The sequence below is a fragment of the Wyeomyia smithii genome, chromosome 3, assembly GCF_029784165.1.
Source record: "Wyeomyia smithii strain HCP4-BCI-WySm-NY-G18 chromosome 3, ASM2978416v1, whole genome shotgun sequence".
Lineage (NCBI taxonomy): Eukaryota > Metazoa > Arthropoda > Insecta > Diptera > Culicidae > Wyeomyia > Wyeomyia smithii.
In genome coordinates this window covers 109,061,059-109,087,476 of record NC_073696.1, presented here as the reverse complement: position 1 = coordinate 109,087,476, position 26,418 = coordinate 109,061,059, and the positions used below count along the sequence as shown (strand labels likewise).

Sequence of the window (26,418 nt, the reverse complement as noted above, 5' to 3'; positions counted from 1 at the left end):
CGTATTGCGGCTATCTCCGGGAAGAAACCATTTTTAGTTTTGAAACAAAACCCATTGAGCGGCACTGAAAATTAGCTCCTAAATTATTTCAATAGGAGTCAAATGAAGTGCAAAACCAAAAAAATAATTTAATACTATAATCGTTCGTTTGTCAAATCCGATAATCATTGCCCGAAGCAACACACAAAGTAAGACACAATGTGTGGTGCCGCACATTTTCGCAAATGCACAAAGTGGTGCAAAAGAAATACAAAAGAGCGAATGGGGAGAAGAGAACACAAATGAAATATCGGGAGTGGCACGCACCGTTTGATGGCAAATGTGTTGTGTACGAATTTGTGTGGTTCTGTCTGCACTGAGGTGAATTCCAGCTCTGGTTACCTGATCGTAAAACTTGATATTCCAGATTTACTTCTGACATGAATCAAACGTCAAGACTATTTCCGTGTGTCTATAATTGATGAAAAATATTTCTAGTATCTAATCGGTTTGTTGTCCTTCTGTTAATTATGTCTTTTCAAGAAAAAATGCACTGCAAAAAAATGTTATTTTTTTTGGCAAATGTCATTTTTTATTTTTTATGTTTTCAAATTTAGTTAACTATTTAATTGTTGAGCTGACAGTATTATGTTTTCGCAAGAAACTATTTTTCTTGTTCTGAACTAGGTTCCACATGTCCGAGGTGCCAGATCTCTTCTCAAAGCGCAATATTGACTAACTTTTTCATTCGACTCGTGTAACTAATGGTGAGGAGTCCTGGGGAATAATAAAGTGCATCACAAAAACCGTAAAGGTAGTAAGTTTTATGTTTTTTATTTAATTTTATATACTTTTACCATAATTGATCATTGTTTTGTTGATCATACAAAAGGTTTGTGAACCACCACTCAAAAATCACTGTAATAAGCAATTTTGGAGCATTCTCAATTCATTGTTTAGCAATAAAACATGAAAAACGTGTGAAAATAACAGGCACCGATTCACCCTTCGCTACTTCTTCATAGCAGACAATCAACCAATGCAGCTGGCATTTATTGGCACTATCCGAAAACAATAAATTCGAAAATATTCAACGAGAAAGTTGTGACGCAGGAAAAAATCGCGTCCGTTCGCGTTCATGGTTTACTTCGATCTCTCGCGCTAGTCCCACAATCGTTCTGTATATAAATAGTTGGCTGCAAAATATCTGTCTAGTGAACAGAATGGTCGTCAAGTTTCGACAATGAAATGTTGGAACCAAAGCTTTACTTTTTTACCTTATTCGTAGCCGGCCCAGGATCGCAATGCGTTTCCATCTACTATATACTTTTTCAGGATGTTCAAACGAGGAGCTTAAACGCCATCTCGTGAATGGGCCACTCGTCGTGTTGAATGTTGCCCAGCACGACCGCTAAACCTCAGGGTAGGTTGCGAAAAAATTGTCCCGAATCGGCGTAAAGTGCGATAGCAAATGATGAACAAAAGTATAACTCCGCCGCGCGTGCGATAAAACCACTATGCCACAGAGCTTCTCGCAGGCGCAAAACGAGGGCATACGGAGGAGATATGGTCGGCATGCGACCAGACCGAACCAAGCGCCAAATTGAGTTTTTAACGCCAATGGATGTTAAAATTGATAATCTATCCTTCATAAAAAAAACGAAAGCCTTTGAACAGTCTAAAATGGTATTATGACAAAATTTCTGTGCAGCAGATTGCAGGAAAGATACGGGGTGGTGAATTTTTGATCGCCGATTACTCGAAATAATGTTTTTGGCGCTTGGTTCGGTCTGGTCGCACGCCGACCATATGCTCCGTGGTTTTCTCCACATCCACGGTTTCCGGACACATGGGAGACCCCGTGTGTCCGAACCTGTGTAGATACTGCCTGAATCAGTCATGGCCTGACAGAATCTGTGACAGATGGAAGTTCACTTCTTCATGCCTCCTCATTCGGATATCTTCAGGATAGGTACTCCAGGATAGGCCTGTAGGTACTTTCCCTACCTTCCTACCTAGCTTGAGCTTGAGCTTCCTTGGTAGCTTGAGCTTCGGAGCACGCTGGCCCACGATACCTAAGTATGAACAAAACCACGATGGCAAGAAGTTTCCGCTTGTCATACTACACCGCTGAGCTTTTCGTCATCATCCCTCATGGCTCTCTCACAGACATAGTTGACGTGGCTCTTGAACGTTAGCTTGTCGTCAACCATAACCCCCAAGAGTTCAAAAGATCGCTTTGAGCTAATGGTACAATCTCCGATTCTGACCACCGGCTGTTGCTATGATTTACGATGATATACAACCGCGACCTATGTCTTATGGTGATCTAACGTTAGTTTTCTGGAGTGCATCAAGTTCTTGATTGTGCGTATGAAGTGCGAAGCTCGACCTCTCTAATCGACGCACCGTGGATCTCCAGGGTTATGTCGTCCGCAAAGTCGACGATCACAATCCCTGGAGAGAACTTTAGCTTCAATATTCCGTCGTACATGACATTGCACAATATCAGGCCCAGGATGGAACCTTGCGGTGATTAGGATGCACTTCTGACCCTCCTCCGTGTTGTAAACTAGTTCTCGATTCTGGAAGTAATTTTCCAAAGTCTTGTACGACACTAGAACATGGATGCTTCAAAGCGCGAACGCTATTCAGCCCTATCTGGCGCTAATGAACACGAATGCCTCTTCTTCTTCGATGGACTGCCATTTCCGCCGTCTTGGTGACGGAGAGAATAGCATCTAGCGTGAACCTACCTTTCCGGAAACCGATCTGGTTATTTGCCGGACCGTTTACACCCTCAGTGTGCTTCATCAGTTTGTTGAGGATAAGCATCTTGCCTCTCAAGCATCTTGCCGACAGCGCCCTGCAGACAGAAGGGCTTGTATGCCAAATGGTTTTCTGGCGGAGGTTCTGTCGCCTCCACCTCTCCGGGAAAAAGCAGTCATCCAGGCACTTCTGCTTGACTACCTGGAACTGCCTGGGGAGCACTTTAATTACCGTCTTGATGACCAGGTTAAGGGGTTCAATTCAATCCCCGTTCCTTGCTCACTTTTAAGAAGTTGGCAATCACAACCTCCTCCTCAACCTCGATACAGCGTCTACATGCCTTTGGTCTTACGAATTTGTAGGCGCTACCCTACGGATTCGTATTGGTGCTCGCGCATAGCCTATCAAAACAAACCCTTTTGTTCGCCCTAATCGCACTCTTGAGCAACTTTCTTGCAGTTTCCGGCTGGCGCGTTACATTCTCCTTCTTGCATAGAGGCACGCACTGTGGAGATCCGCTATCGCGTCCGTACACCAGTGGCTTTCCATTCTTAGGCTGACGGGTTCTAGGCGTAGTGGCGTCACACGCCCGCGATAGTATGGCAACTAATTGATCTCTTTTTGTTGCCTCCTCAAATACCTCGGCAACAAAATGTGATATCTTTCACCTGCGGACCGTTAAAGTGGTGGCTCTACTCGTCGCTTCCCGTCTCACGTTGTGATTTACACTATAAAGGGCGTTTCACTTCAAATCTGCACACACTGGTAATGCTTTAACTTCTGATGAGTTAAGTAAAATTTAATGATATTTCGTGTACAAATAGTTTGATGTGTATTGTTTACCTGCTGTCAATCGATTTCATCAGGTGCGCAAAAATTAGCACGAGTACTTTGAAAATCAGCATCTGGCGCACCGCGACATCGGGAAAAGGCTAGGAATCGCAAATTCTACGGTGTCTGGTGTAATAAAACATTTCAGACAACATGTGACTGTGGTCCGGAAGCTCACAAGCACTCAACTCAACGAAAACGATAACAAGCGCCTTTAAACGCAAACCAAATACCCCGGTCCGAGTTGTGGCGAAAAAGTTGCACGTGAGTACGTCTTTTGTGCAGAGGTCCAGAAGCCCCCAAACCAAGACGAGAAGCAAAATACGACCACGAAAAGTCGTGCGCGGTAGCCGTTCAATCAAAAGTTGACCAAACCATACTGTTGCGTGATGGATGATGAGACGTATGTCAAGGCAGGCTTCAAGCAGATTCCTGAAAACCTGTACGTGACGGCCAAGGAAAAGTTTTATGTTCCCGAGGACCTCAGGATGCAGAAGGTCTCGAAATTCCCCCAGGAATTTTCTGTTTTTGGCAAGCCATTTGCACGTGCGGAAAGCGGAGCACTCCGTTCGTCACCGATAGCACTATGAATGGGCAAGTGTATCTGAAAGAGTGTCTTCAGAATCGGCTTCTTTTCTTTTCTCAAGGCTCACGATGGTCTGGTGCTCTTCTGCCCGGATTTGGCATCCTGTCACTACTAAAAAAATCCTTAATTAATCCACCTAGCGGTGAGACCCAGCCTTTCTCCTTCGAACTTATAATTTGTTAAAATAGATTTACTCCAACACTTAAAAAATACACCTTGATTATTTCTGCTGGATTTGTTATTCATTCTAAACAACAAATTATTAGTAGCCAACAGCACAACTATACCGAACATTTAAAATTTAACATATCATCGGCTTCGTGCAACACTGGCACAACTCAAAATTTTACATTTTTGAGTTTTTGATGGCAAACAATGCCAAATACTGTTAAGTTTCATCACACGAAATCCCATTTCGGAAATCACAAAAATTCCAGAGTTATGAGTAGAAGTGCCTTTGCTGCACAAATCGAAATTTCTCCATAAAGTTCGTAAAAATAAGGTTTTAACTTGGACAACGTGAGCATGTATTATGTGCATAATAGACCCAAAGGTGTTAAATAAGGATTGGTACTCTTAAACTTCAAAGTTTTCTTGAAAATCGAAAAATAAATTTTTGACGCAAATTTTCAAACGCGTTTTTCTCGAAACTATGTTTCTTGAGTTGTGCCAGTGTTGCACGAAACCGACGATATGAATATAAATTAACACATATACATGCAAATAACATTAAATTCTTTCAACTATATGATGCGATTTTGTTTTTGATTGAGGTATAATCGATTTGTACTCATATACTGCCTATAAATATTCAGATTCTTTAAGTCAACGTTAGTCAGTAGATTTCAAATAATGTATAATTAAATGTTGTTCCTTATACATTAATTTGAACGATCTTATCAGTGAAATTGAAATTCTTTAACGCAGTTGATATTACTGATCGTTTCTGAGAGGCATCCAATGAATGGCCAAATACCAATCAATATGGGTTCTTGAAATCTGGATTATACCCAGTGACCAAAATCCGACCTAAAACCCAATTTTAAATCCAGATGACCACTTCCTGGTTGCCTGATAATCATAAAATCATAAAATCCATCGTAAAATTGCCGAACTGCCTAATCTGGGTATTTCTATGGCGAAGATGGCGACAGTTTCCGATCAACAGCCTAAAGTGACAAATATCATCCAATACGATTTGGGGAAGCGGTATGATACCCTGAGGCCAGAAATCATCTTCAGACGCCATTTTAAATTTCTAGACAGTAGCTTCCGGGTTCTACCAGTCTAAAAGGGACAAACATTACCCAATGTGAGTTTTTCAGTACCCGGGATGATGCTCAGAGACCAGGAATCAACTTCATTTTGAAATCCAAATTTGCGACACCTGTTTTCTTTAAATAAGTCGTGTAATCTTTGAAAGAAGAGATTTTCAATATTTTTACAACTTAACACATAATGGATAAAATAAAAGTCCGATTACACTGGTCAACACAAGTGTTGCCCCGAAGGTCAAACTAAGATAAAATGAAAAATTATAGCTTTTCCTGTGAATTTTTTTCTTTCTAGGGCAACTATAATGAGCTTCAGAGCAGCATTTTTTCGATTTTGTCAACCAGTGTTATATTCAACTTAAATGGGTACCAATAAAGCAACTAAACCTTCAATTAAAAACTAAGATTGTTGAAATCAGTGATGCCATCTTTGGCAAAACGAGTGAATTTGATAAAGTTTTCTGAACACGTTTCTTTTCATAACCTTCGAACTACATGTTCAATCATCATAAAATTCGTTATTCAAGGGTTTCAAAGATACCTATTTTGTTCAAATCGGTTGTGTAGTTCCTGAGATAATGGAGTTTCATAACTTTTACATTTTGATACATAACAGACAAAGTTACAGTCCGATTATAATAAAATTCAATAGGGTTTTATCAGGAAACTAGACCTTTCTATTGCAACTTATTTTGTGAAAATCGGTCCATTCAGCTCTGAGAAAAGTGGGTGAGTTCAAACAGTCTTAGAAACATGTTTTTTGTCATAGTCTGATATCACATTATAATACATAACGGACAAAGTTAAAGTCCAATAACAATAAAATTCATTAGGGTCTCATGGGGCAACAAGACCTTCCATATGACACTAATTTTGTAAAAATCGGTCCAGCCATCTCTGAGAAAAGTGAGTGAGTTTAAACAGTCTTTGAAACACGTTTCTCTACATAATTTTTGAACGACATGTCCGATCCTTATAAAATTATTTTACAAATAGTTCAAGAAACAAGCTCGTTCTTTTGATACCAATTTTGTTCAAATCGGTTGTGTAGTTTCTGAGATAATGAAGTTTTGTGATTTTCACATTGATACCTAACCTCGAAACTAAAAATCCGATTGCAATAAAATTCAATAGGGTCTTATGGGGTAACTAGACCTTTCATTTGCAATCAGTTTCATGAAAATCGGTCCAGCCGTTTTTGAGAAAATCGAGTGAGATTGGGAGACCGTTACATACATACACACACACACACATACACACACACGCATACAGAAAATGCTCAGCTCGTAGAACTAAGTCGATTGATATACGAGATTCGACCCTTTGGAGCACTTTTATACCTTTGGTTTTTTCAGTGATTGCTATACCTTTCTAGGAGAAAGGCAAAAAGGTGGTAGAGTGATACAAGGCGAACGGAGCTGAACCCCCCAAACACTCCGGAACTGCACCCGATCGAGAAGTACTAGGCCATTATTAAGGGCCACCTTCTAAAACGACCTAAAGGTGTGAAGAATGTCGAAGAAATCAAGAGGGCATGGGTTAATACACTGAAAACGATCGATTCTGAAATCGTACAGAATCATATGGCTGGGGTTAACGCTAAAGTTCGAGCATTCGGTTATGCATGTGAAAAGAAATAAATGAATGAAACCAAAAAAAGCTCCTATTGTTTCTTCATATTCCCTGAAGATTTGGTGTCAATCGGATGAAAACTCGAATTTTAAGATTGAACTTTGTTCGTGCAGATTTGAGGTGAAATACCATTTAGTCCTGAATTATCGAACGTCACGTCGACCCAAGCGCTAGAGTCACCTGCCACCACCATGGCGTTAGGCCCGTCAGCTCCATGTTTAGGAGCGTAGAAACTGCACTTCACTGCCGTTCACTTTGGCAAAAGCGTAACTCTTGAGATTGACACAATCTCCTGAACCGGGAATTTGCTCATCGTACATATGGCCGCCATGATGGACTTATCCGCGACCCACTTACCGTTTTCTAGAGGGATACGGTAGGGACAACGACTCAGAGGATCCAGCCTGCTACTAGGCCGCGTAGCAGTAGCTCAAATTCAATTATGGCATCCTTACCCCCGTGGCTTAGTAGCTGGTTTACTGGCTGGGCACCTCGAGCATCCTATAAAGTACTTTCGTTTTATGACCTGCACTACCCAACGTCTGCACAATTGGCTCCCCTTACAGGCCTGTGGCCTCCTCAATGTCCAGGGGACTTACTGACCAGCCAACCTTAAGTTAAGAGCATTCTGTTTCATGGATAGGTATGCTGATTTAGTCAGATAATATGAGTTTTTTTTTTGGCTTTTGATTGAGTGCTAATTTTTCATGACATAAATGTAGGGGATAACACGAATAATGGAACAAATCTCCTATTCATTCAAATACTTTGAATACTGTCTGAGACATACAGGAATGCTTACTTAATCCTTACATTTTAAAAATTGATCGAGCCATGAAAAAATCAATAACAAAAGATACGGAAACATAGGAAATACTCCTTAAGTTACCCGTTAGTTTCTTTCTACAAAAATGCTTCAGTTCAAAAGTCCAAAAAATTTTCACTGCATGCATTGTGACTAAGATTTTTTGAAAGTGGGGTTTTCAAAATATATAATTTGTTATGTTTGCTTTAACTCTTGATTTTTATTTTGTTTTATGGTGTACATTTTTTAAGGAAGGTTAGAACTATTTTCTGCAACCTTGCCGAAGACTTAAATAAATTAACTATTTCTTTCGTTAAATAAAATCTCCCGGCATGTGTTTTTCTCTGAGAGACAAAATTGTTATCTACAACATTGCCATAGATTGACATCTGACAATGATCAAATAGGTACACCGTTCTGGCGCTGAAAAATATTTTGCAACCAATAATATCATTTTTACATTAGAAGAGACTGTTATTGGGTGGTAGAAGATGTCAATCTTCTCAAAAATTAGTCGTGATTCAAAAAAACTTACTAATAGAACCAAAGAAAATCTTTAATCTATAGGAACATCTATACAAATTTTAAACAAAATCAAAAAAAAAAAGATTTTTTGGTTTTCAATTGTACCTAAATTATCTGTACCTAAGCTTTACTTTTATTATCTAAAATAGTACTGATACTGTGAAGAAATTTTTTAAGATACTAAAGCTTTCGATCACTGAATATGAAACTGATTAGTTATTTTTCGTTACTTCAATTTTTCGTTTCTTCAATACTCAAAGAATTAGAAAAAAGCTTTTGTACTTAACTTTTAGAAATTGTTTTGCATTTCTCCATCCTGAACATTTTACTAAATGAGTTGGTATAACATCAAGTTTTAACAAAAAAAAAATAACTCTTTTTGGCTACAATTGCGCGAATTTGTGTAGAAAAGATCGTACCATCATCCTCGATGGATCCACATCAATTCCTTTCCACTAATTCTAATTCCGTCCTTTGATACTTGTGAATGATGCAGCGAATTCGTCGGTCTCTAGCAGCAACAAGTATTAGACTAACACTCCCGATATCCCTTCCCTACCTCTATTGATCTGCATTGGACGTGGCCAGTTACATGATTGACCATTGAAACAAGATGTACACTGAAAATGGTTTGCTACTCCTAGACACCATTTTGACGGTTCTTTGTGAAATTTCAGCTGGTTCTGGTCAATCGCGGGCAACACACGGGCGATCAAATATGCTATGCTATGCTACAACCAAAGGTTTCAAAGCTAAAATGCTTTTATTTAATCCTAAGTCAAAATTCATAGCGCAACCCACGGAAAATCTTCAGTTTGCGAAGTTTCATTACAAAAAACTGGTCGATATTCGACGAAGGGTTGTTTGGCAAGAATTTGCTCAGGAGCATTTTAAATCTCTAAAATCCTCCCAGTGCTCATATCAACTAGGATAAGCATGGTCAAAGCTGATAGAACTATCAAGATAACTATTCGATGGGGTTGGTTTTCCGGACACTGCTTGATCCGATATCGACCACTACACGCAAAACTTGGATGGTGCGAAACCAGTACAAAATTGTGCGTTTTTAGCGCAATTGTTGATGTAATTCGGAACCAGTACAATGATTGCGTGTTGGGCATAACGCAATTAATGCTCTAGCGTTTCTTAAATGTATTTGGCAGCTCCAAACTACTACACCCAAACAGTTTCAACTGGTATCAAGCAGCATTGCAAAGCGAGCGAGAAGCAAAACCTTTCTCCTCCTTTCTGCTTGAGGACGAGACATATGCTACGCTTTTCAAGTCTTTTGCACACACGCTTTCGAGATACGTTTTCTTCTTCATGCATTCCTCTGAATAGCAGCAAGCACGCATCGACAGTATGAGTGAGAGACTAACAACACTGGTATCAAGTATGTACAGCACGGATGTCTCGCTCATTTCGTGAAGCAACGAGATATCGCCTTTCGCGTCGCATAGTCTTGTCGCACATACATGGAAATTCTACGAGCGAGAGAGAAATTTCTCTCGTCGCTTGAGAAAAAAGCGCGTGCAGTCACTAATACACTCGACGTGAGAAATAAAGTGTCGGTGTATGATACATATTCTGATTTCATTTTATGTCAATGTATTCGCAGTACAACTGTTGCGTTATGCGTTTCACACATTTATTGTGCGATTTCTGTGCAACATTTGTGCGAATCGGGAAGACACAATGATTGTACAAGACTTCAACTTTTGCGTGTAGCTTTTACACCCTGTGACTTACGTTAACGGAGGTCAAAATTCAATTACAGAATGTAATTCCTGAACTTTGTTTATAAATCTTTCCTATTTCGAAACGATCTGAATATGTAAAGACAAAAATTTTTATTTCCGCCGGCGACTAGTAAAACACTACCATTTTAGTGAAACTAAAACTGACTTCGAAAATAACTGCAAAACCTGTTCAACGATTCCGACCGTAATTTTTGTATTAAGTGAAGACTAGTAATTTGGTAGCTCCATTGCGTTCACGATTGGAACGGTTTAAAACCAGAGGGTCAGTGAGTTCAACATGGTTTCGAATCGATAAAAAGAAACTTTTTAAAGAATTCAAACTGTAATAAACCACTTCATTTTTCGTCGAAACACAGGTGTTTAACAACTAACAACTCAAATATTCTAAGTAATAATTCACTTAATATTTCATAAATGTTTCTTAGCATAGAGATGCAATACCTGTTCCCATTCTTCGTGGTTGCCAAACAAACTTGAAATCCAACGTGATTGAGAATTTATTGACTTGTCGTAATCCGGAACATTAATAACCAATCACAGCACTTATGATTTCCTGGCAGTCATTAGCGCGCACAACCTTCACCAAAGCTCCGTTTGTATTTCAATGATAATTGTATTCCAGATCTCACAATCTTTGGCACAGAATGCCACAAAAGCAATCACAATGCACACCTTCACTACTAACAGACTATTCGCCCAGCCGACGCCTAACTGAACTATCACGGACCGGACCGGACCAACCGCATTACCGTTCAACGCACGGGAATAGAAAGATTCGTGTCACTAGCTCGATTGTTCCTGATAAACTGACTGCGACTGTCCAGATTTCCCGCAAAGGTACAGCCAGAAACTGTAGAAGCTGATTACCAACTGATGCTGTATTGACTTCATCACAATTCACATTGGCTACGTTACCACTGCTGGCATCAGCATTGTACTTCAACCGTAACGGCCCTCATTCTCTCAATCCTCTCCACTCTCGCCTTCCGCTTGCTGGCAATGATGGGGTAGCATCCCTATTCGTATATCCTCACACCCTCTGTGCGGATGAATCCTTATGTTCATGTTCTCATCCCATGCCCCATCTAGACACTGCATTGGCTAGTAGGACTGGCGCAGCATCACACAGAGTTCCACACCAGTCAGTCATTTTGCTTGTGCACAACCCGAATGTCACCTCACCCATTCCATGTCACACGGTGGCACCGAAAAGTCCTTCCTCAGACAGCAATCGCGGTAGCTGGCTGTCATCGGCACTGTTCAAGCCAACCGCAGCGTCCAACCGAGAAAGAACCAGCCACAGCCAACCAGCCAAACCGGACCAACTCTACTTCGCGTTTCGCATTTTTTACAATTCAACATTGCAACTCTGCAACATATAGAATTGAACATGTGTCATTCAACATATACATAAGGCTGCAAAAGGCGTGGCCATCGTTTCCCATCGCTTCCAAATGGAACGATTACGACAGCACGGGAATGTTGCCTGCCGGTGGGCGGAGCCTTCCTGTTACTACGCTCATTCATTCTTTCATTCATAATATTCGAAGCTATACACACCAGTGCCGGTCGTGAAGCGGGGCAGCACAAATACTACGATGAAGCGAGGATATTCTGTGTAGTACATCCTTTTAGCACGTTTTGCTTGTTTGTGGGGTTAACGTATAGCCGCATCATTCCTTGTTGTTGTTTCGAAGGTGTACGTTATTGGCGACTCTGGTCAGTACATTGCAAAATAATGTTACGTTAGTTAAAGCGTACAGAACTCGAATGCTAATGTCAAGGACATCCTTGTTTTAGACTGTCCAAACAGTGTAAATATGGCGAAGATACTCAAACTAGAACAGTGAGAATTGCAATTACAGCCAGCTACCTATTACAGCCATCGACGGTGGTTAGAGACCCTGTTCGACTTTTGTTCAGAGTACTTAAAGGTTGTAGCGTAACATACTTACAGACAACATACATACAAACAAATAAATGTTGCTCAATTTGTTGAGCTGAATCGATTGGTATATACACTCGGCCCTCCGGATCACTAATGTATTTTGCGTTTTGCGACCGATTTTATGAATTTGGAATTTTTCCAATCGCTACAGAGAAACATGCATTTTGGGATTTATAGTTTAGTTTAGTTTAGTTTCAGTTTTATGGCGACAGATCGTTGAGATCCTATACCGAATCCAGAATACGCCTCCACAAAACTCGGTCTTGGGCTGCTCCTCCCCTTATAGCTACTGCTCTGGCATCCTCGTCGACAGCATACATCCAGCATGTGCGAGGTCTGCCTCGAAGTCGTCGGCTTCTATCTGGTTCTCTTTTTTTATATTCTCGCTTATTTTCCATCGGTCTAGTTCCGCCACTGTTGTTGTGCCAATCACCAACGCCCGAATGACGACTCCACCCGGGACCCTAACTTACGACCCGTTGATTAACAAGCCGGCGCCAACGGCTTTACTTTTTCATGCGATGGAAGGCGTGATCCCAGAGATTTTTCGCCTCAGAAAATCACCCGGTGTCGGCTAGGATTGAATCTAGACCAGTTGGGTTGGTTGTGAGTGGATCACGCCACCCCACAACCGTCGACACCTATTTCGACGTTGGGGTTCGAACCCAGGCGTCGAGCGTGGTTGGCGGAGACGTTACCAACCACGCTAGGCCCCTGCCGCTATCCGGTTCTCTGCTAAATACTACCTTTGCCGGTCATTCATCCGCCATCCGTACTACGTGTCCAGCCCATTGCACAATGGTCCAGAAACCAAATTTAGGGGGAAATTTGGGTCTAGAGCTCTATAGCAACATTTTAGAGAAAAACTTTCTTCTACAAAGTTGTTACATATGATAACATATGATATGTGACCAACATTTTCGATGCAATCAAGTATCTAACTTTTTTATCTTTGTAGATAGAAGAAAAATTTGTTCTACACTGTTATAGCTCCATTTATTTAAGGTAACTTTGCAAAAAAAAGTTTTTCTCTATCTTTGAAAACAACTGATTTATATTGAAAAAACATATTTTACGCTCTCACTTTTTTATTTAAAGTTTCATCTCAAAACTGTCTTTGAACGACTTTTAGAGCTTTTTAAGAGAAACAATTTGCAATGCTGACATCGTAAATATCTCAATTTTACTCAAAGTTATTTATATTTTTCATTAAAAAATATGCATTTTTCATTTGTATGTCATTCATTTTGGGGCAAACACAAAAATATCTCTTGGTCTCATTTTGAAGGGCATACTTGACTCTATAAATGGAGGAACTTTTAGAAATAAGTTATTTTTTAAATTTGAGTAAATTCAATTGAAAACAAGCCGAAAATTTCAATAATTTTATACATTATGCATATAAAAGCACCCAGATTTATTTTTTGGTATTTTTCTTATAACTAGACGTAATTACCTTTAATTTGACCCAAAAAGATCGATCAACTGGTTCAAAAGTTATGAATTTTTTTAAAATTAAATACATCGAACACAGTCGTTTTTTATGGTCACCCTATTTCGAAGTTGGTCACGCAATGTGCTTCAATTGTGCTCAAAATCGCAGGGATGCATCTATGTTGAAAATAATCAAACCCGTATTGTTTCGTTGGGTTGTTAAGGGGACTCGCTCCGAAATAGGGTGACCATAAAAAACGGCTTCGATGTATTTTATTTAAAAACATTCATAACTTTTGAACCAGTTGATCGATTTTCGATCTTTTTGGGTCAAATTAAAGGTAATTATTTCTAGTTATACGAAAAAATACCAAAAAATTAATCTGGGTGCTTTTATATGCATAATGTATAAAATTATTGAAATTTTCGGCTTGTTTTTAAATTGAATTTACTCAAATTTAAAAAATAACTTATTTCTAAAAGTTCCTCCATTTATAGAGTCAAGTATGCCCTTCAAAATGAGACCAAGAGATATTTTTTATGTTTGACCCAAAATGAATGACATACAAATGAAAAACGTATATTTTTTGATAAAAAATATTAATAACTTTGAGTAAAATTGAGATATTCACGATGTCAGCATTGTAAATTATTTTTCTTAAAAAGTTCTAAAAGTCGTTCAAAGACAGTTTTGAGATGAAACTTGAAATAAAAAAGTGAGAGCGTAAAATATGTTTTTTCGATATAAATCGGTTGTTTTCGAAGATAGAGAAAAACTTTATTTTACAAAGTTACTTATAATTAATGAAGCTATAACAATGTAGAACAAATTTTTCTTCTATCTACAAAGATAAAAAAGTTAGATCCTTGATTGCATCGAAAATGTTGGTCACCCTAATTTTTGATAATTTTTCAATGAGCGCTTTATCATATGTAACAACTTTGTAGAAGAAAGTTTTTCTCTAAAATGTTGCTATAGAGCTTTAGACCCAAGTTTCCCCTAAATTCGGTTTCTGGACCATTGTGCATTGTAACCTGCCGTGTTTCATCAGCTTGACAATATCAGCGTGTTGCGCCCCATTTTCTAGTTTGCCGCCGAGCATTGATCGCAGGGTTCTACGCTCAAAGACCGCAAGCGCTCGTCGATCGGCCTCCTTCCACGTCCACGATTCATGTCCGTAGAGTGTCATCGGGAGGATCAGGGTCTTATAGAGCGCTAATTTCGTAGGGATCTGTAGACTACGGGACCTTAACTTGCCTAGGTGTGCTGCAAGCCCAGATTGTTGCAGTTGCCTTCTTGATAGTGTAGTCTAGTTGAGCAATCCAGTTCAGCTTCTTATCCCGAATGATTCCAAGATATTTGGTCTTGTTACTAAAGCTCGGTCTTACCACGTTAATTAGATTGAATGTATCCTTCGCTTGGTAAAGTGTATATGACTGTTTTAGCGGGGTTAATGTTCAACCCTTCTTCTAAGCACCTCTGACTTCGTAACCTATCTGCGATTGCTTGGTTAGGAGAACGTCTACCACCTGTGACCATAACAGTGGGGACAGAACTATCTCCCAATGCAGTTCGAAAGCATTACTTGGATCCAACTCATTGTAGTATGTAGTAGACGCAAGGACGTTTTATCGAAAGCTCCTTCAATATCAAGAAAAGCGCAGACCGCTGTCTCTTTATATTTCAGTGACTCGATCTTCGTCACTAGGAAATGCAAAGCGGATTCAGTAGATTTACCTTGTTGATTAGCATAATGATGTTTATGCAAGGGTAAATCCTTCAGAACCCCAAGATATCGATAAGTTTAGACACAAATTAAGTCTTGATTAGTTATTCTCAATTACCTTTTCATTTAGCGATTGCTGTTGCCCAGTGTTTGCTAGTCATTCCGGAGCACAATTGCGCCTCATGGAGAGTGCTTTCAAACTTTGGTAGCGAACTTTCATCTCTACTAACCCTTGAGGGAGATAATCCGAATGTACTTCTGAGAACCGTATCAGCTGGAATTATCGCCAATATCCCTGCCTTGTCGGCTAATTATTTAGGTCAGCTGTTCATAGCCATAGCCAATGTTGCCGAGTATTGGATGATGCTCTCATGCAAGAAGAATCAGCTCAGCAGTCGCATCAACGAAGTCGCCGAGATGACATGCCCTCTGCGGTTGAACTAGAAGTTCGAAATATGGGCTGGCTCCTACAGGTACAGCGAATTGCAGCCTAAATATTGACCAATATTTGCTCGAACGATGAGGAGGAATGGCAAGATGACATGGACGATGAAAACTTATCGGATGCAGAAAGTGTTCATGACTGTGATACTGACAATGGACCAAATGACAGCCTGCAGAATACCGACAAACTGCCGGTAGAAGTGCTGGATGCCATCAAGTCACTCGGACTAGTCGAAAAACTTTGGCAAAAAGCTCAGCCAATTACCGGAAATGTACGACAGATTCTTGCTGAATATGATTGAAACTTACTCAAACGTGTTAACAACCTGCGAGCTTCCGCTATGCTTTGTCTCCATAATATGTGCAATAACATATCCACCGAAGACCTCAGAGGCGCTGAAGCCAACTATAAAGCCTGGCAGGAGCTCGGTCAGCAAGTTTTACAAGGCGAACAAAATTCCAAGCTGCTGGAAGCATCGACCACATTAATGCGAGCAACTTTGGAAAATTTACGTAAAAGTCCGGAGCTATTCCGTCAAGTAACCGAAAACGATCTGCATGCCAAGATTCGGGAATTCGTGCAAACTGGCTGCGCATGCTAAGCATTCTCGGCTGCCTTTAGCCTGAACCATTGATTGTTTCCGAGGCGATGGACTCTATGATGCACATTTTTGCGCAGAATGACTGGACTGAGATTGTGCACGATCTGGGAATCGTGGCCAAATGCAAGGAATTAGACCGTCGGATGAAATTTAAACAGAAGCAAAGCGAAAGGGAACTAAACGAACGGTATCCGGCTGTTTGCACTGTGCGGACCAATCTTTGTCGGTTCTGTAGGTATCTAGAAGCGAAAATGAAGAAATCAGCGCTACGCATAGCTGATCCTTGGTGAATCCTAGATAGAAGCGTCCTTCGCGTAATTGAGATTAACCTGAACGCAGCGTATGCTGTTCACGTTGTTGACTACGCGTCCTTCATCGGGTATCATTTCTGAAAGTGCTATTCATAAGCTTTCAATCCTAGCAAACCATCGCTATTAAAAGATACACATTCTCAAGCATGCAAGAGACAACTTAGAGCAAAGAAATATATGGTACCTAGCTTTCTTTGATGATTTTGTTTCAGTATTGCGAGCAACATGTAGCGAGTGTTTCACAAAAGAATCGTACACGATTGCGCTTAAGCGATCGCAACAATTCTTCCAAATTTTGGTTGCTTGTAGGCGGAATTCGGCTACTCCACGTCGTGCTTTCGCCGTGATATACCACGATAATTCTTGGTGATTTCAAATATCACATGCTAATGCACCATCCTACAATTTCCGTTAGCATTGACGATACCTGTTTGCTCCGGTAAGCAAACAATTGAACGCAATCTAATGTTCATTTGGATTCATAACTTTGTATCACTGGCGATAATATCTCAAAGATTCTCGCGATACTGTTGAATGCAAGCGAACTTGGATACAATAAATACTATCGTGTTTGAATCATTTAGTCTCCTTCTATGGTATTCGGAACTCTTATGTCGTTTTCGTTTTTGCGGTGAAGCTACTCCGCGGACTACACTTTGTCCTAAAGCTGTTTTTATTTTCATTTTCCGGACTATCCCGGACTACCCTTTTTCTGTCCCGGACAGTCCGCGAAAGAAACAAAGTGCAGTTTTGAAGACGCCAACACATTCACACGTATGTGTCAAAATCAAAAAAAAAAATGTGTTAAAATCGGTTTTCTTTGATTATCGTTCTTTGCGTGTCAAACATCAGGTTGGATTTAATATATTTAATTTTGTTATTTTGTCATTTTTCAGTAAATTGGGAAATTTTTCATACAGTAGCACAAACGCGATAAAAAGACAATGGCGATAATGACCAAAACAAAAGTGACAGTTACCCTCTGGTATTACGCACACCATTGCAACTGCTTAGAAAGTGTTTTTTTTTTCAGCTGCAAAGTGTAGCCCGGGGCGGTATAGTCCTGCCGTATAAACGAATTCGACATTAGAAGCGAAAAACAATCAGCGGCGTTTCTATGGAAAACTTGTACGCGAATGGAAATAGTTGAACGAAACCTTATGAATCAAAGAACACATTTGCATGAAATATTGCTTGTGAGTGATTTTCTCCATGCTTGAGACTCAGTTCGATAGTCTTTCTAGTAACGTTACTCGCCTTGCACTTGTCGTTCTGGTTTTAGAGTAGACAGAGAATTCTCCCATTTGTGGCGTCCACACCTGTACCCCATGAATCTTAGGGCCTGTGTGCTCTCTCCCACGGTTTGAGAGAAGACGCCGGAGACTGTTTCGTTGTTGGCACAGTCAAGTTTTAGGATACCGTTTTCTAGACGGCAGCTCGTAAACTTGAGCCTAATGGCAGGTGATTCCTGGTCCGCAATGCAGTCCAGAATAACGCCGCGAAGAGTTTTTAAGTGTTCAGGGGCAAGTTTCAGGTTTCCCTTTGTCATTCGGCTGCGTCACCGGAGCGAAAAGACAGTGCATCGGGCTCTTCTCTTTCACGCTAGGTGAACCAAGGATTAGTGATGAAAACGAAAGCCCTCCATCCATGCACCGCCGTCGAGGGCGAAGGCTTCCGGTCCATCTCCTCCGTTCTGCTTGTTACATGCGGCTTTGTAGGTCTGCACGCCATAGAGCTTGTTTACTCCATTTGTTCCGGTTAAAAATTTATCGACACAGGTACGCATTTAGCTTAGATATTAGATTTTATGTAACAGTGATGGTTGAGAGCTATCACAACCATCCTCCTTTCCAGGGGCGTTCAGTTCTCAATAATTTAAGTCTATTCGTACAGGCTAAACTAAACTCCGTCACAGACAGAGTTAAAAGTTTACATCCAGAGTAATGCTTTTATTGTAGCACTCCGCTGATATTTTAATGCCAGTTTGTAGTGCTATGTGTCAAGTCCTTCAAAATAGTCGTTTGTTTTCAACTCTACGACTTCATTCGAGTGAAATTACTTACCAGAGAGCTATATTTTTAACCAGTTGCTCTGGGCTAAATATAGAGAATACACAGTGTAGAATAGAACAGTTCTTGGTGAAGATAATATTGTTTTAGGTTGTGAGGGTTCAAGGTACACTAAGGTCGCTTATTACGCGGTTTTCTACGCAGCTTTTTTACGCGGATTCCGGAATTTACGCGGTTTTTTGTGCGCAAATTCCGGAGTTCACGCGGTATTTTATTGCGCTGATTTTGGTTTCTCCTCACTCGGATTGTAGAATTTAAGCGATTCTTTACGTGGATTCCGGAATTCACGCGGTTTTTCTTACGCGGATTCCGGAATTTTCGCAGTTTTTTACGCGGCACGTATCCCCCACGTAAAAAGCGTCTTTAGCGTAGTTGATGAATATATCTTGCGACTCCCAATAAATACTGGCCAACACTTCATCGGCTCATTGTTGAATGCTTGGTTTAGAGAACATCTACCACTAGTGACCATAACAGTGGAGAGAGAATTCCTCTCTGAGGACACTCTTTCACTACCTCTACTGAGACAGACGTACCTCCTAATGCAACTCGAAGGCATTGCTCGGATCCAGCTTATTGTAGTATTGTTGGCTCCATTGATTTGTAGAGCGGTGAAAATTGATGCAAAAGACATGTTATCGAAAGCTCCTTCAATATCAAGAAAAGCGCAGACCGTTGTCTCTTTATATTTCAGTGACTTCTCGATCTTCGTCACTAGGCAATGCAAAGCGAATTCAGTAGATTTACCGTGTTGATAAGCATATTGATGCTCATGTAAGGGTTACTCCTTCAGAAACTCGCTGCGGATATAGTTGTCCTTATTTTTTTCCATCAACTCGAGAAAAGTTAAAGTCAGACTTATAGATTTGAAGGCTTTTGGCAATATTTTGTTTTTTTTTTTGCCCAGCTTAATGTTCCGCCAGCTGACCGGGATATGCTCTACAGTAAAGCTGGCTCGAAAAAGGCGGACATGTTCGGACATGATGAGATTGATTGGTAGAATGCCATCCCGTCCTGAAGACTCCATATGATCAAAAGAACTAAGTGCCCAGTGAATAGGAGTCTCCGTGAACAGTCGACGAGCGAGCACTGTGGAGTTACGTGACGTCATGCGTCTAGATCCGAGGTTCTGTAGCTCTTCAACTTTCGACTCGGAGGTTACTGTCCATCCAGTGTTTCGTTGGTTGTGACAGTTACACCTCCATCCTTCTTTGTCAACTGCCCAAGACCATTCGTATGATCATTGGACATCGCTTTTAGCAGTCGCGTTGGCTCAGACAGAGTTCAAATGCCTCGACAGAATCGAACTCTGAACCTGTCTTCGGCCTTGCGTAGTTCATTTTGTAAGAGATATCTATAGGCTTCCCAGTCGGACGTGATTTAAGCCCTGTTGAACAAGCGTCTAGTTCCTTGACAAAGAATACTTCGTTCCATCAGTTTCGTTCCTCAGGGCACATCACGTTTCATTAACGAACAGTTTGAAGTAAAAGCTTTCGTGAACCTGTACCGTAGGTCACTTGCTGCGATGTCCAGTTCAACTGGAGTTCGAATATTTTTGTGACAGAATGTACTCGAGTTAATCAAATGTTCCCTAAAACAGTTCCCTACGGGTAGCCTGGACGTCAAATCTGATGTGTCTATGGTTTAATAGAGTGGGTTCATCAAAGGCATGACAGTTTTTGGCTTTCTCCGTTATCGAGGCGCTACATAGTGTCTAATAGCATTACTAAAAGTTGGGTCGTTCTCTATTTTGCATTCATTATTATTGTTAGAAGTAAGGTATTCAGGTAGGTACTCACTTCGTGTGTTGACGTCCGAGCTGCCCCAGACTGTGTGGTGCGCGTTGGCATCCCAGCCGACGATAAATGGCTTGTTGATGCTTCGGCAGTACCGCACAAGCGCGGTGACATCCGCCGGGAAGTAAGCGGAGACAACGACCAACTATTGTGTGCCGTTAGACTTTCATCAAATATCTTAAAATAACAATATAGTTCACTCTCGAATTTCCCATATATTCCCGTGAAGACAGACAGGGAACACCCACTCTTGTGGTGAAAAAGGTAACTAAACTCATTGCACAGTGGTACAGTAGGGCAATTTAGGCGGACATAGGTTTTTCGTTGCGATTTTGGTTTGCGGTTTAAAGCCATAGTTTTTGTAAAAAGTTGTTTCTTATACATAGTCCTCTATTCATGTGCGAATGAAAATTAGGGTGGTCCTAAAATCAACGAAATAAAACATTCTTTGGCAAACTTGTAGACCAACTAATTCTAAGTAACTTTGTAAAAAAACTTTTTTGTAGACATGAAATTTGGTTTCCAAAAACAGTCTTTTCGCTCTATTTTTTCAATTCAAATTTAAAAACAAAGTTTTCTTCGGTAACTTTAATCAAAAATACGCCAATTTTGACGAAAAAACATTGTCGATATATTATACAGATGAAGAGTTTTCACTATTTCTATTTTAAAAATAGGCCCTTTTGATATATTGATGTCTCCGTTTAGGGCAAACATAAAAAATATTTTTTGGTATCATTTGATAGAACAAATATTGTATAAATATTGTAAAGAAATACCGAAAGTTGCTTAAAATTAGTTGATCTACAACTGTGCCGATGAATGTATACATTTATTTATGCAAATAAAAAGTTAGTTTTTTCATTTAGTCGATTTCAGGACCACCCTAATTTTCATTTGCACATAAATAAAAGACTAAATATGAGAAACAAGTACTTAGAAAAAAATTTTACTCTAAAACCACAAAATCGCATCGAAAAACTCGTGTCCGCCTACATTGCCTTACTGTACCACTGTGCATTGTTGTTGAATTTCTGTGAGCGTGTGACATTCTCACACACGAAACTGAATTTACTCAATTTTAGATTTAGTTGACTCAATTTCATACTTTCACAGAAAAAAATATGTTGCAGATTTCGTGCGTATATTGTTTGTATGTAAAACTAACGCCATTCCGGGAGTTAAATATTGATAATATAATAGATGTAGCTTATCGAGGCACGAAGAAGAAATATTCAAATAATCAGGCCACGACGTGTAAATGGTAAACTAATCCCAAGTTGCTATATACGTGGTTCCCTGTGTAACTTCACTAGCTCAGATCCATCACGGGAAGCAACTACGAAATGTGCGGCCGTCGAGCTCAAGCTCAATAATCAGGCCACGAAGTGTACAATTAAATGAATATTTCAATTACCTCGTGAAAAAGATAAAAGGAGAAACCGCACAATGGTTGTCAATAGTCGTATATGGTTGTTGTGCAACTTTTAGCTTAGATAACACTTGAATGTTCTATCAATTTAACAATTAAAGTATGGATACATATCAAGTTGTAATTGGTTTCAAAGCTTTATTATATTATATATTAAAGATATTCAACAAAACAAACATAATTAGTGATAACAACTGTTATGCAAAAACTATTATTTAATGTTTAGTGTTCTTCGTTTTGAAAGTATTTTTTGTTTTTTTTTTTATCCCTCCGAATTTTTTGCTCTCGAGTTCTAATCTTCGTATTCATCACTTGCAGCTTTGCTTTAACCAGCATATTTATGTATTTACTAGCTGACCCGGCAAACTTCGTCCCGCCTATTTTTGTGTTTAATTCAATAATTTTCAACATCCAAATTCATTGATTTCTTGCGATTTGTTTATATCGTTTGAAATTATTGGTTTTATCGGAATGACAACATCCTCGACTTTTGCGATGGCCGGATTCGGACTTAAAAATTTTCGCTCGCGTGATTTTTCGGGAAAAAAAATATTCAATGTGATAGTGCGTGTAAGTTACAGGTGTTACCGCGAAAAGAGTTTATTCGGGAAAGTGTGTTGTGTTGTGTGTGCTGCGAAATACTCACTTGATGTGTATCGTAGTGCCGTGAAGATTAATCGATGAAATGGCTGAATTAGCATAAGGAATGGTACTACGCCACCGTCGTTTGCAGCGGATTTTGTCTTCGTTTATTGCGTCCGGAGTTGTCGCATTTTGTCGTGATTTATAATATGTGGAGGGCGTAATTCGTGTTGTAGTGATGGTTGAGCATGTTTTGTTCAGGGTCCAGTGTGTTTAAAGTGTATTACGAATAAAAAAATAGATACTTTATTGCCGGTCTTCTTACAATTTATTGCTCTCAAAATGGCTATCTTCGAATCGTAGTGTTGTGTTGGTGATCTTTCTCAGACATGGTTGTGTGCATGCGGAGAGCGTAATGTGTCTGAGAGTCTATCGCAGTGTAAAATAGTAGTGAAACCTTTTCTTCTTCGTCTGGTATGCTGAGAAGCAGAAACGAGAGAGCGACAATTATCAACAAAGAAATGGTTTGTTTATGCCGGTCCGTGTGCGAGTGGCAGAAAACGCTGGTGAAATGTTTGATCTGTTTGATCCTGTTCGATATCTAAGATAAGTGAATACATTTTCCAGGAGCTTTCTTTTTAAGTCAGATGAAGTTTATGGTATTTTCAGACTCAACAAAATGATTTTGTTCTTTCATAATCGTGAGTGTGTGTTATGCCTTATGATTCCTCTAGCGATGAGTTTGTACGCCATTTAGTTGGTGGCTATTAAAGAATTTTCACACTGTAACTGGAATCAGAATTGCCCCAATAGGTGAGAGCTTTAAACCTATGTACACGCTGGCTCTCACAACACGGAACTGGTAGCATCGAGATATAATTCAGAAACTTATCGCGGCCTGACCGAACGGTTACGAACATTTGGCCCAGTTTTATACCCTTGTTTTATGATTTTTCTAGCTTTTGACCAAATATTGAAACACATAGACAATTTTTATTAAAATCTTGTTGGTCGGAATAGCAACTAAATTTTGATTGCGATTGCTTTGGCATTTTATCAATCAGCTTAAAATTCTTGTTCGATATGCATATTGCATTTTTTTAAATATTTGAGCTATGAGTGCATGAAACTTTGCCAGTTTTTTATACTCAGTAGGTATCTTAACACCGTGTCCTCTCGCGTATGCGTTGGTGAGAGGAAATAAAGCGGTCGTACATAATGCTCCGGTGTAAACGTGTCTTCGGCCTTGGTGAGCTTTGCTCATTTAAGGATTATCGGTTTATTGTGATTTCCGAGATGTACCAAATCATTATTTCGGAGACTGTACGCCCGTTGGTTCTTTTTTAGCACGTTACGATTCAGAGTAGGTTTCGTTCGTTCGATAAATATTGTAATTATTCAATCGCGACAAAGACAAACCCTACATGGATGCCAAATCTATTCCTGTTTCGCCAGTTCCCTTTTTTTTCCTTTTTTTTCTTTTTTATAAAACGGGTGTTTTGGCTTTTTCGTCATACCAGTGGTCGACACGCTCTTGTTTGCTTTCGGAGAAGGCAGTTCAGTTTCGCGCGCATTATTTTGACTGCGCTCAGTGTGACTATCTTAATACAGCGCTCTATCGGTTATTTGAGCTGGTACCAGTAGTTTGCGTTCGGCGTGCGGTTGTTGCGTTTTACGAAATCCATTCGTTTCTAGGTAAATTTGAATTAAGTTCACGGCATTAAACGCGAAGTTTGGTGTGATACAGACTGACAACGATTGGTAGGTTGCCGAAGATAACTAGATCGTGGCGCGGTTCGATGTATATCGTCTCCTGGTGACCGGTTGCCCAGAGACCGAGAAGTAACCATGTCGTGCGCGAATTGGGGTAGAAAAGATCGCACCATCAACCTCGATGGATCCAGATCAATTCCTTTCCACTAACACTAATTCCTTCCTTTGATACTTGTGGATGATGCAGAGGATTCCTCGGTCTCTAGTAGCAACAAGTATTGAACTAACACTCCCGATATCCCTTCCTCTATTGATCTGCATTGGGCGTGGCCAGCTACGTTATTGACCAGTGATAAGAAAGATCGCCAGGAATTGTACACTGAAAATGGCTTGCTACTCCTAGGCACCATTTTGACGGTTCTTTGTACAATTTCAGCTGATTCTGGTCAATCGCGGGCAACACACGGGCGATCAAATATGCTATGCTATGCTATGCTAACATCCTCGACTTTTGCCTTTAGTACATCACCTCTATTCCGAAAACACTCATGTTAGGTGGTATTCAGTTATTTTCGTTGTTTTCCAGAAACTGAAAGTGGTCATCTTCGAATTCATTATGGTGTCCAGGGTCAATGCTTGGCTTCTATACATTATTTCGATTACGGAAATATTCATATGCAGTAGTATTCGGCTGTTTCCCAGAAGTTGCCATCTTACAATTCAAAATGGTGTCTGAGGTCAATTTTTAGCTCCATGCATCATTCTGGTTAAAGGAACACTCATATTGGGTGGTATTTGGTCCCTCTAGGCTATTTTTTTTGGAGACAATTTCTGGCCCCTGAGCGTCATTCTGGTTTAAGAAACACCAATAATAGGTGCTATTTAGTCATTTTCGGCTGTTCTACAGAAACCGGAAGTCACCATCTTAGAATTCAAAATGTTGTCTGTGGTCGATTCTAGCTCCTGTGTATCATTCTGGTATCGAAACATCTCATATTGGATGGAAATCGGCCGGTTGAAGAAATACCCATATTGGGTGTTATTTGGTTATTTTCAGCAGTTTCCCATTTACCGGAAGTCGTCATTTTACAATTCATAATGTTATCTGAGGTCGATTTGTAGCTTCAGTGCATCATAACAATCCCGGAAATACCCATAATGAGTGTTATTTGGTCTTTTGCCACTGTTGTTTAGGAACCGGAAGTCGCCATATTGGATTTCAAAATGGTATTTGGAGACAATTTCTGGCCTCTGAGCATCATTCTGGTTGAAGAAACACCCATATTTGGTTGTTTTTGGGTCATTTTCGGCAGTTTTCCAGTCACCAAAAGTCGCCATTTTACTACTCAAAATGTTGTCTGAGGTCGATTTGTGGTTTCAGTGCATCATCACGATTTCGGAAGTACCCATATTGGATGGTATTTGGTCATATCTCGCTGTTTCTCAGAAACCGGAAGTCGCCATCTTGGATTTCAAAATGGTATTCAGAGACAATGTCTGGCCTCTGAGCGTCATTCTAGTTAAAGAAACATCCATATTGGTGGTATTTGGTCATTTTCCTCTTTTTTCCAATCACTGGAAGTCGCCATCTTACAATTCAAAATTTTGTCTGATTTTTCAAAAACCGGAAGTCGCCATCTTGGATTTCAAACTGGCATTTCGAGACAATTTCTGGCCTCTGAGCGTCATTCTAGTTGAAAAAAAAAAACCATATTAGGTGGTATTTGGTCATTTTCGGCAGTTTCCCAGTCACCGGAAGTCGCCATTTTACAACTCAAAATATTGTTGGAGGTCGACAAACGTACAAACCGTGGAACACCACCCATGGATTGCCTTATGCATAGGCGAACTTTATTATTATAAAATATTCGGCCGAGTCCACTTCACAATAAAATGTGAATTTTTTTCAGTGTACCCATTAGGGTAATATTATTGTCAAAAGTTGCTCTATTTCGCATGTCGTGTAGAACAAAATCAGAAGTGGCGCACCTAGCGGTCGAAAAGGTGACTAACGCTTCTGTCATTTTCAATTTGTCTTCATAATTTCACGTAAGTGAACTATATTGGTATTTAATATATTTGCTTTCATCGCAATTGCAACCAAATCTCGCTAGATGAACTCTGTAATGGGAACTTTAATATTTCTGTTCAACAGAATTGCAGTCCTAGGATTTGACTGTTGGTTGTAATAGATCAACT

At 40.0% G+C, this 26,418-nt stretch overlaps 1 protein-coding gene and 1 pseudogene across 1 annotated transcript in view; one reads left to right on the top strand and one right to left on the bottom strand.

The window, feature by feature from the left end:
• LOC129726528 (protein dissatisfaction) overlaps positions 1-11,466 on the bottom strand; it is an 80,195-nt gene extending 68,729 nt beyond the window's left edge. Inside the window, exon 1 of the mRNA XM_055683345.1 lies at positions 10,603-11,466. Within this exon, the coding sequence (XP_055539320.1) occupies positions 10,603-10,612 (10 nt within the window). The 5' untranslated portion in view covers positions 10,613-11,466. The remainder of the gene's footprint in view (positions 1-10,602) is intronic.
• LOC129728482 (uncharacterized) lies at positions 10,806-16,606 on the top strand (annotated as a pseudogene).
• The last annotated feature ends 9,812 nt before the right edge of the window (positions 16,607-26,418 follow it).